Below are 12,437 nucleotides of genomic sequence, written 5' to 3'. Positions count from 1 at the left end.
ATCCATCCATCCATCTATATATCATCCATCTATCCATCCATCCATCTATATATCATCCATCTATCCATCCATCCATCTATATATCATCCATCCATCCATCCATACATACATATTTTCATCTATCCCTCCATTTTGCCGTACGTTTGTCTGTCCCCGTCCCTGACCTCTGACCTCTGTCTCAGTCCACATCTGTATCCTCGGCTGCAGCACTGTTGTTCTGGACTGAATGTTGCTCAGAGGTCCAGAGTAAATGATGCTAATGTGTAGAAATGGGATTATTATTATTATTAGGAGGCTGTGTGTCATCAGTGTGACTGATCCACTGTCAACAGACACCAAGCAAATTCAATTAGACTCTCAATGACTCCCCTGGCTGCGGTGCATACGTTAAATATTGATGGAAACATACAGAGGAGGACACGTTTGCTCCTCTGGAAAAGGTGAAAGCAACTCCTCCAGATCAGAACATAGGACACAGAGAGGATGAAGCATCTTTTCTCGCATTGGAAAAGGAAATGTGTAGGTTAAAGATTAGGTTAAAAAAATATATAGATAAACACAGAGAAGACCAGATGTGTTCTTAGATTCTGTCTTAAGAAAAAAAAATGTTTCGCATGATTTGATCGAAGCTCAATATTTTACCAATGTGTACAAAGTAGAAAATACTTGCTGTGTAGATTATGATGAGATTTGTTTTCCAGACTTACCTGCTGTTAAACTTCTCCGGGTGTTTCTCCCTCATCACATGGAAACGATGTGCTATGGAAGCATCCTGAGGAGAGAACATCAAACACATGTATTTAGTTAAGACGGAACAAGGACTGTGTTAAGATATTAGGATTTGTGTTTTTCTAAAAAAAAAAAAAGAAGAAGAAAATATTAAGATAATTCAATTTTAGCTAATTATAAGCTTTTAGAAGAAGAAACGCACGATGACCATGGAAATAAAGCATGAAATGGTCGATAAATATGAGCCTGGTGCCTGCTAAGGGAAGAATACTAATCGAAAAAATAAAAAATAAACAAATACTTATTGTTAAGTTAATTCTAAATTTATGTACGTTACCAAGTGCAAGTGTACAGTACGCTATGTAATCAAGTGTCTACGTACAGGCCAACTCTCTTCCTCTCACCCTCCTCCTCCTCCATCAGCCTCTACTGTATCGTCTGTCTCGAAAGTCAGAACTCATAATTAAAATCAACATTTTATTTTAGATCACATTGATCCTTATATACTATCATTTTTTGTGTGTATGTCTCTATAGCAATTAAAAACATGTTTTTTCCATTGTTATTAGCACTAAAACAAATTTCTCATTATTTCTTATGGGAAAAAAATTATTCAATTTTTTTCCATTGTTATTAGCACTAAACGAAAAAACGATTCAAGTTACGAGCTCGGTCTTAGAACAGATTATGTTGGTATCTCGACGTTCCTCTGTACTTGGTTTTGATCACTGTTCACTATTCAAGATGTTCTTTTTATATAATCTCCTTGAAATGTTGTCAATTCATTTTTAGCACCGTTTCAACTGTTTTGACATTTTCTTTTTACCCGAGTGGGTTCGAGGACGGGTGACGCTGAGGGTTATCGACAGATAGATCCTTGATGAACAGCACGACGTCTCCACACGAGCTAATTAATGAAGAGGCACTGTGACTAATCACAACTCCAGACTCACCTACAGGCAGCTGGAACACTCTGGAAACAGTCACCTGGCTCTCCCCACATCTGCTCTTTACTCTTGTGTTTTGGTTTGGTGTTTTTTAAAGGTGTTTTTAAATCTCTGCCTGGTTTCATCTGGACTCTAACCCACAGCCTCATCACCTTAGCACCACCTGTCACGGTGGCGCTAAGGATAATGTTACACATAATGTCACTAATGGTGATGGTGATGGCGACCCAGGATCCTAACACTACCTCGGTCTGGTATCACTGTGATCCAGACACCACACAGTGTGAACCCAGGCAGCCAGCTTTATTAATAGTAGTTAAAGATGTGCAGCCTGAAGGATCCGACCTTTGTGTACTTTGTAATAGTCTCATTTTGTTTTTGTTTTTTTGTCATTAAGAGATTCTTGTTCTGATGAAGGAATTATCATTAGTATCAGTTTCGGCTGACATAAAAAGATTTGTTTTCTTCCATTTATCATTAACATGATCTCTGCCTTAATTAGTTATTAGTTACTTCGCAGCATTGTAAAAACAACTTGTCACCGGAAACCTCTGCAACCATTATTTTAGATAAAATAATTTAGAAAAAAATTAGAAAAAATAACAGTTAATTAAACTAGAAAATGACATGTATTTATAATAAAATGGAATGTTAAATATATGTACAACACTCCATAATAATAACAATACTTAATAATAATAATAACAACACAAATAATAATAATAATGATAATAACAACAACAACAATAATAATAATAATTAAAATAAAAGTACACTTTTTGCAGTGAAAAAATAATGGATACTTTTCTAAATTATCAAACGGTTAAATCTATGGAAGTGTTTTCTGTTCAAGACAGAGAACAAGTAAGAGCAGCGTAGAGATGACGGCTACTTTATTTGTTTAGTGACCTAATGTGAATGGGCATAATTTATATTTAACATAAACACTCACGCCCCTTATTTAAGTAGTAAAAAAAAATATCTGTATTTCCACTTTTAGAAGTTTAGTTTCCTTTACACTCGCCCTCACTTCATTCATTTCTCAATTCCGTCTGTGTGCGCACCTCGACTGCCCCGCTGGTTGGCTCACCATTTACACCACCGCCCTCCTTCTTTCCCCTCCACCGACACCTACACCACCAGCGCAGAAACCTGTGGCTAAGAGCTGGCTCTGATGAAAACAGTGTAACTTCCCCTAATTATACTGTAAGAAGGCAAAGTTTCACTGTAACAGCAACTATTATCAGTTACTGCTGTAATGACAAGTTGGCAATGGCTTTTTTTAGATTTTACTTTTAAAATATTTGCTAACTCCATTAGTAGCTTTTGTCTTACCGTTAGCTATTTATGGGTTTTGGTTTTTTTTTTCAAACTTATTTTTTCTTACTTTAGACTGGATTAGACAGTGTATTTCTTGCTTGTAATCTATTCTTGGTGCATGCTAATGCTAATACACACACACACACGACCACTGACCAGAAGATAGCAGTGACTCAAGTCCACTAGATGTCTTTGCCCCCTACTGGTAGCGATTAAACAGTTTAGGCTAATAATGTATTTTTTTCTGATTCATATGTTCTATTGAGTTAAAAAAAAAAAAAATCACAGATCATCATCAGGTTTTCTGATTCATATGTTCTATTGAGTTCAAAAAAAAAATCACAGATCATCATCAGGTATTGATATCGGTACTCCATAAAAGCAATCGGTATCGTATCAAAATTAAATTTTCTTAAATCCACGTTCAAGGCAGAAAAACTCTGGCTAGCCGACGGTAAAACTGCTCAGCTAAGAAAAAACCATCTCCTGAATGTTGATGTAAACTTGGGCGCAGTGACAGGTGTGGGATTGTTCGTGTTCTCCACCTGTTTCTGACCTGCTTTGTTTTCAACAGCAGCTTCAGGGACGACCCCCTGCTAGGAGGAGATAAGACAGAGACGGGGAGGAGAAATCAATGCGGCTTCTCTTGATGTAAGCATCAACCATAAGGGTTGTGGGAAGATCCCTGAGGCAAGACTGGCCTCCGTCTCTACAGTAATTGAAGACGGAGAGGCGAGGAGGATGATGGAAGTATCTGAGAGAACCTTCTCGGGGTTTTCTCTTTACAAACAGGACAAAAGCTGCAGACTAGAGAGTCAAAGCCGCGAAGGCTTGTCTCCCCTTTGGTTTGGACTCTTCTGTTTGAGATCTCTACAATAGCTTTTTGTGGATCCTGCAGAAGTAAACAAGGATTAAAAACAACTCCCGCTTGGGTTTTTGACTCTGACAGTGATGCTGCTTTTAAGGACTTCAAAGGCCTGATGATGAACATTGATGACATTAATATGGATAATTTTTTTTTTGAATTACTGAATGCCAGAGGTGTACTGTCAAGGCCAGCAAGAACTACTCTGCTGGCCTAAACAGTACCAGATTTAGTGACTTGTTTTTTTTTATATTTAATGAACATTGCATCAATCATTCAATCATTCATTTGTCACTATATTCACAATTTTGTCCAATCACATTTCAGCCTGATGTGTTGCCAGGTTGAAGGACTTCAGCCCCAAGGCCAGAGCCAAGGCCTTCCATCAGGCCTACCGTTATGTTGGTGATTTAAGTGATTTGATTGGCTAACTTTGGACATACCATCTGTTCCTATAAGGATAATATTATTCATTTGAATTGATTCGGTATTTGATTTTATGTTTTCATTTTTAGCTACGGGCTAATGTTTTAGCTACATATGGACCGACTTCTGTATTTGGCATTTGTTTTGCCAAATCCGACTAGCGTTTAGCAGTTCATCGAAAACCAATGAGCTGTTTTGTGTGGTGGATATGGAGTTGGTGGAATCTTAATCTTTGATTATAACAAAACTTGAGTTTTTTCTATCTTAATCTTTGATTATAACAAAACTTTTTGCTTTTTCCTGTAACATTTGTACACGATTATGCGGCTTTTAGGCTAACTTTTAGCTGCCTTTGCTAAATGATCAACTTTGGCTTGTGTTATTTCTGTGTTACCTAATGATATATTTGAATATACACGCAGTAAGAATTCTCTTGTCAAGAAAAATGCAAATAATAATACTAATAATTTACCAGTTTTGTCTTACTTCAAGCTACTATATTTCTCAGCCAAAAGTTTAAAAAATGTAAACATTAAAAAAGCTGCCATTCATTTGAACACATATAATAGGTGTCTCTGAGAGACATCTGACAAATCTCCATCTTAATCTCACTTACAGACTCTCCTCTCCCATTTGGTGTCCTCCAGTAATTACCACTGTTCAAAACCTGGCACCAAAATGATACAGGGCACAACCCATGTCTCCTCATAGCTCAAAGTTTCCAGCGATTACAAATGGACGGCAGCCTTTTGACAAGCCTTCCACCAGCCTGTTGTAGAGTAATGGCTTTGACAGGAGCGACATGGGGGTGGACAGTGGGGGTGTCATTAGAGCAACTGAGTGACTGACTGCAGTGATTCTCACTGATTAGTTCTGTCTCTCACCCCTGGCTCTGATTGAGATCATTACACTTCACGTCACTTCCACATCCTCCCAAAGGGATGATGTCATTAATTTTCCGTTCAAAGCAGGGCCGTGGAAGATGATTTTAGGTTCAAGGAATATTTAGGAAAAAAAAGATAAATGACCTGTCCTGGGAGGGATTGAAATTAACAAAAGAATTTAACCCTAAATATTAGGCCTAGGCTGCATTAGAAAAAAAAAAAAAACTAAAAGCCTAAAATCAACAATTTTGTGTATGTGCCCTTTAAATTAGTGTTCCCTAAACAGTTTACAATGATGCCTGAAAGAGAAACATTTTTAATGTCGCTAAGAGTTAGCATACATTCATTGGAGGTTAAGGTTATACAAAAAATAATAATTAAAAAAAATCTTTTAGATTTGGGTTATCCAAAAATACTGTTGAAAGCAGCTAAAAATAGCACAATAAATAAATAAATAAATAAAATAGTGAGCCAAAAACTGTTCTCCATACAAACTAGTGTGAGGAACTAAATAACAACAGGTAAGTCAACAGAAAACTGCTGCTACTACTAAGATAGCATGTGGTTCCATAGTGTAGCGGAACCACATAAATACACTGACAAATATATTATACATATATTTAAATGTATTTTTGCCAAAGAACAGCAAAACAAAAAAGGCCAAAAATCTTTATAACCTAATCAGTAGACGTTGCTGTTTGAACAGCCGTCACAGAAATGATCTTCTCTCTATCTGCATAATCTCTCATCTCATTATCAGCTCGAATTATCGCATAATCTTCACTGTGTTTTTTTTTTTTGGTTAATCCATTCAATACAAAGGCACATTCAAATGACAGCAACAACAATAGTAATAATAATAATGTCACACTTGAATTCACACAGACCTCAAGGTCTAATCAATAGACAAACAACTTCATTTGATGGGTTCTTAGCCTCCAAACAACAGGAGACAGAAGGACTTATGTATGAGTTTGAACAAATTTGACTTTGTTTAAAGTTGTGGGCTGGACTTTTTTCAACTTTAAAAAAAAAGCAGGCACCAGAGCCACAGCAGGAGGGAAACAACAACAGCAGTGACGCTGTTATAGAAAAAAGTGCGCTCTTTCAAAACCGAGTCAAAGAAGTTTGGAACAGAGACCTCTAGTGTTCGTTTTCTCACATCCGCGAGACAGAACCGACCAAATCCGATGCTTCAGTTCAGAGTTTGACCACACAGACTTTGACAGACGGTTGTCAAATACCAACACTACCCCAGGTATTTTTACTCAGGGTCACTTGCATCACTCGCACCGACTAAGAGCAGTGAGCGCCAACTGATCTTTGCTCATGAAGTCCACGCCATGAGTGGTCACTTTTTTACATCAAATCTTAAAATCCAAGTTGACTTTTTCCATTGAGGAAAATGCAAAAAAAAAAATATTACTAAATACATTAAGAAAACAACTCAAATTAACCAACAGTATTTTGTAATTCTTGGGACATCACATACTGTAGCTTCAGAAACTGCAGTGACTTTGGACTGACCCACTAAACACTGTCTCCATCAATAAACCGACAGGCTGTTATTAAAGATAAAATCATAATAAAAATAAACCTTTACAGCTCCCACAGCATCTAGCCTAATCATTTCCTTCTTTTTTTTTTTGTTTTGATCACACTTTGGTTAGGCCTTTATTGAGATGCACTCTAGCTCCAGGCGTATGGTCAATAAACACAGCTGGATGTTGCGTCTGTAACTCCCATCGCCACTCCTGCGGTCCATCTCTGGCATAATGACACTGATTTTACATGGCTCATGTTAGCCATTACTGGAAAATGTCAGGGGGAAATATGGTAATTGACATTTGCCGAGGAGAGAGTTGTGGGATTGGTAGGGACCGTGGCGAGGATGTAAAGTGATGCATGGTCTCACAAATGTTAGTTGAATAACACCTCAAAGCCCTCTGCTGCTAATGACCAGGTTAGAGGATATTAGCTGACAACCCTTGTTAACACTGTGATTGAGCAGAGTGATGGAGGTGATCTGCGTGTTTACTGCTGAGCACCAACAGGAGGAAGTTGTCACAAATACATCTTTCCTTCTTGGTTGGTTTTTTTTTTTTTTTTTTTTTTACAGTTAAAGTTTATCTTTTGATTTGAAATAAATGCTGCAAAAGTGTGTGTTTTATGCAAGAAATATGAAGAAGAAAATCATTGGTTTCATTTAGAGAATGCAAAAATGCTTGATGTTCAAGTTTAAATATGAAGAAGAAAATCATTGGTTTCGTTTAGAGAATGCAGAAATGCTTGATGTTCATTGTTCAAGTCCCTATATTTTGTTTTGCAAGTTTTGTGCAGTGGTGGGTAGTAATGAGTTACATTTACTTGAGTATTTGTTTAAATATAAAATACTTTTAGGAGTAGTTTTAAATTACTATACTATATATACTATATAGTATATATTTTAAGTTATTTTGTTAATATTTAATTTTTATGTACTATATTTCATTGATTTTTATTTTTTATTAAAGTACTTAAATTTACCTCAAGATTATTTTATTTTAAGATATTTAATTGATTTTTTTTATTTTATTGGATAAACTCTCCTCTCTGTAATATGATTAAAAGCTCATTAAAAAACAAATCAGCTGTTACTCAACACTTACTCAGTACTGGAGTAGTTTTTTCACCAAGTACTTTTTTACTCTTACTTAAGTAATTATTTAAATTACTATTTTTTACTTCTACTCAAGTAATATTGTTGAAGTAGCAGTACTTTTACTTGTGGGCCGGTTTTGGCCCGCGGGCCTTATGTTTGACACCCCTGACCTCAAGCGTCAAATAAATAGTCTGTCATTCAGCAACATGCAGCAGGTTACTTTCTCACTCACTCACCACTCCGATGGAGAAGTAGTTGTTGATGATGCTGTAAGGCACGACGTCTCCTCGCTCCTCCTTGTCCGTGGGTGTGACATCAATCTTCCAGCGGTCCAGCATCACCTCAGAGCTGTTCTCAATGTCCCGCAGAATCTTTAGCAGGCTCTCCCCCTCGTAACCTATTTAAAAAAAACCCACCAAGTCTAAAAAAGACATCACCTCATGCATACAATCACATGTTATCACTTTTGACTTGTTCACCTATCCAGGATCAAAATAAACAAATCATGTTGTGTCGTTTTTGACTGTCAGTACCTCCGCCCCATCGCAGACATCTCGCCAGGTCGTTTCCTGTTCCCAGAGGCAGTATACACACAGGCGGGTTCCTTTCCAGGTTGGCTTTGTCTGAATCAAACAATAAAATAAAAAATATTAAAATCTAAAACGCATGCATATTTGATCTATTTCAGCTAAAAACTGATGCTGGTTAATCACTACCTTTATGGTGTTATTTTATATTTTAAGATATAATTTACTAAAAACAAAATAAAAAAAAATACTGAAGAGTCTCTCAGATTTGAATTTATCAATGTAAGCTGTTATTAATCAGAAATGTCTGCCTGTAAAAAAAATTTAAATTTTTTAATAAAAAAAATATTTTATATTTTTTTATACTTTTTAAAATTTTTACTTTAAAAAAGTACATTTTTTTACAGTAAAACGTTTAATTTTTGAAAATTTTAATTTTTTACTTTTTTTATTAGAATATTACCCATCTAGCATTTTCTACCCTAGTACTTCCCCCGTACCCAATTCTATATACAATATCTATATAAAATTAGCTATTTTGAATTAACAAATATAGGTTTTATTTATGAAATTAAAGTGTAGGTAAAATGGTCTCTTGATGTCATTTAAAAAATGTTTGATGAACGTACATTTTGTCAAAAACAATGTGACAAAACCAAAGTCTGTGAAAGACTTGTCCAGAAAGAACCAAATTCATTTTTTGCAGCACTCACTTATAGAAAGTACAGGTGAGAATGAGCGGGCAGTCGGTCCAGACTATTTCAGGAGACACATTTTTGCCTGATGGTTATTATATTTCTCTTGTTCTGATTGATAAAAAATTGAGGCAATTTATGAGAAGCCAAACAAGTAGCACATCTTTAGGAGCAGAGAGAAGGTTCCAGGGGATTTTTTTCCCCCTTTCTCCTTCGGCCGTCAAATGATGGCTACTAATATGTTGTTTTCTCCCACACGTAATCATCCTATTTTACCACCTCCCAAAAATACGCAGGCTACCACGTAATGAAAGTGTTTATACAGGAACGGAGCGAGGGATACACTTTACAATTTCTGTCTGAACAACAGCGCTGCGGTCCACTCCGAAAAACTAATAAAAAAAAAAAAACGAATGCAATTTTACCAAAAAATAAAAACCAAAAAAGTAATAGAGTCTTTAAATTATGACATGTTTATTAAATTTCACAGGCTGTGTAATTTACTTTTTCAACCAAAGCTGGGTTTGAGGCGGACTTTTCAGCCGAGTACTTATAGCTTTTTTTTTTCTAACCTAAGGGATTTCAGAGCAAACTTTTAGTTTTCTTGAGGCTTTCGAGCTCCTGCAGCTTTGTTCAGCTAATTTTTTGCTACTATTTTCTGTATAATATTTAGCTTTCTAGCCCACTGTTAACAAATGTGTTAACAAAATATTTGACCTTATTAAAGGGGTTGTTGTCTAACTTTTGCAACATTTGCTTTTTAGCACTATTTAGCTTGTTTGGCTAATGTCTTGCGGCTGGGTCTACCGTTTTGGCCATTTCCATCGCTTTGGGCTTATCTCCAGTAAATCATCAGTCTGGGCTAAATTTAAACAATGCCTGCAAAATTTTGAAAGTATTTGTTTATTCTAACCTACCTTAAATTTTAATTTGGCTTACTTTAAATATTAACTTGTTTTTGCACACACGTAACATCCATTAACCAGCATTATCTACTGCTTATTCCCTTTTGGGGGCTCTTTGTAATTTCCATTTTAATACGCTGGTAATTCTGCTAAAAAAAAAAAAAATTAAAAATAACATGTCACAAGATGAAACAAGCACCTTAAACTTTTTTGGTACCTATAAAATCCAGAATCCAGCCAACAGTGCCATCACCTCCACAGGCCAACACTCTGAAATTGGGGACATCTCTGAAGAAGTTCAGCCTGAATCAAAGTGAATCAAAAGTTTTTCGATTAATTATAAGAATCCTCGATATACAGTATAAAGATAATGAATATACTGCATACCCTCAAATATTCCTTTTGGCAAATAATTGTGAAAATTTTATAGATTGAATTTAAAAAAGATTTTTAAAAAAACCCACATAGTTAAATAATCTACAAACAACAGGTTTGAGACACGTGTGTAAACTGATTGTTTTCAGTTCATCAAGAACTTTGACTTTTTTAAAAAAAAAACCCAAATATTTTATAAAAAAAAAATGTACCTCAAAAGACAAAACAAACCTGTAACAATATTAATGAGAATGCAGAAATGATATATTTACATGACTTTACATGTGAGGTAATGTGGTGATAGTGTCATTACACTATCACCACATTACATCATAAAGTTTCACCTTTAGTCTGTCTTTAACCAACAACAAAAAAAAATCATTAGAAACTGTCCTCCATTAAAGCCTGTTTAAAAAGTCTGCAATTCGTTTTCACCACAGTCCACAAATCTTTAGTTACATTATTCTGTGATTTTATGTCTTGAAAATCGGATGAAATCTGATCAAAAGCAAAAGCAATAGACCAGTGATAATCAACGGGTGGCCGCAGGCTCGATCCAGCCCGCTTAACCGTCTAATCTGGCCCGCAACTGGATTTCAAAATAAACATTAAATAATAATGTTAGAAAAAAAACATTTTTGTTTTTTTATTTGAGCGTAAGGTCCCCAAAGTGTCTGTCCACTAGACACTGGTGTGGGTCGGTGGAAAATATTCAAGGAGTGTGTACATCGTTTTTTTTTTTCTATCAGGTAAATGACGTAAACCTGTTACATTTACACACATGTTAATGGTCCAATAAACTTTTGGCACTTTCTGTCGCTGCATATAGAAATGCTCAGTTCATCGAAGACTCCAAGAAGGTAAGGCAGCGTTCTCTCTCTGTGCTTTCCATTTCCATTGTGCTCATCATTTGCTTTTTTTTTTTTTTTTTTATTAAAATGCTCCAGAAACCTGGCTCTGCTTCATTGATAATAAGACAAACTAACACATGCAGCTGGGACAGTCTCTCCTGCCTGGTCCAGGCCTAATTGGATCAGGACAGGCAATGTTCAGGCCGACGTCTTCCGTTCCTTCACAATAACAGAGCAGCTAACTGAATGAGCCTCGTATGGAGAGCTAAATGATCGGCTCAATTACTCTCCGACTGGGAGCAGAAACCACATTAGGGTCCAAACAGACAGCCGCCGACATGAAAGACAACTTTGACCACATTCAAATACCAAGAAACAAACACTTCATTTGCCGTAATCCTGTTAGAGAAGCAGCTAATTGGCAGCAGTGTGTGCGGCTGCAGTGTCCGACGATGACCGTTCACCTTGCTCTAATGATGCATGCTGTTATGTGTGTGTGTGTGCTTACAAGGAACAAGCAGAGCACCGAAAACGTGATGTTACTGCTTATGTAAAAATCACTTAAAGTTAGATGAGAAATGTCTTATAATAAGACAGGAGGTAATTAATAGTTAAATTCTCTCGATAACAGAATGATAGACGACATCAGATTCTACCTGTTATCAACCAAAGCACAGTGACTAATAAGTAGATGGAGATCTACCAGTAGATCGCAAAGGAAGTGCTGTTGGATTATGAGCAAGAAAAAATAAAAAAATAAAAAAAAGGTAAAAATAATTCTCTAGAGTTTAATAGTGATCCTGTACTGTAAGAATTGAATGATATTTTGCCATAAAGCTACATAGAGTAATTCAGTAGCCCAACATATAATGTATGTATAAACCCTTGGTCTGGAGGAACGTCAGAAGATGAGACTTGGGGTGACTGTAGACATGTGAAGGTATCATAGATGTAGATTGAAGTTTCACAGAGATCTACTGGATAATCCTGTCAAGATTAGCTCAGTCGAAGTACCAGGAATACCCCAAAGGTACCTTAAGAACAGCCAGAAAGTAAATGGAGAGGAACAGATCAACGATACAGCTAGGACTAGAAATATAAATGATAAATTATTATATATATGTATGTATGTATACATATATAAATATATATACATATATACACATGTATGTATATACATATATATACATATATACACATATATACATATATACACATATATATACATATATGTATATGAATAAATATATATATATACACACACACACACAC

At 35.9% G+C, this 12,437-nt stretch overlaps 1 protein-coding gene across 1 annotated transcript in view; it reads right to left on the bottom strand.

Annotated features, from left to right (window-relative positions):
- Positions 1 to 12,437, bottom strand: part of LOC103388990 (diacylglycerol kinase beta-like) — a 24,482-nt gene that overhangs the window by 10,325 nt on the left and 1,720 nt on the right. The window contains exons 2-5 of the mRNA XM_025061557.1: positions 10,157 to 10,242; positions 8,346 to 8,435; positions 8,049 to 8,209; positions 708 to 772 (exon numbers count right to left, since the gene is read on the bottom strand). Coding sequence (XP_024917325.1) covers positions 708 to 772; positions 8,049 to 8,209; positions 8,346 to 8,435; positions 10,157 to 10,242 — 402 coding nt within the window. The remainder of the gene's footprint in view (positions 1 to 707; positions 773 to 8,048; positions 8,210 to 8,345; positions 8,436 to 10,156; positions 10,243 to 12,437) is intronic.

This window comes from Cynoglossus semilaevis, chromosome 13, assembly GCF_000523025.1.
Source record: "Cynoglossus semilaevis isolate Cse_v1.0 chromosome 13, Cse_v1.0, whole genome shotgun sequence".
In the NCBI taxonomy this organism is placed as follows: Eukaryota; Metazoa; Chordata; class Actinopteri; order Pleuronectiformes; family Cynoglossidae; genus Cynoglossus; species Cynoglossus semilaevis.
Note: the sequence above shows the minus strand (reverse complement) of the source record. Positions and strands in the feature narration are given on the sequence as shown.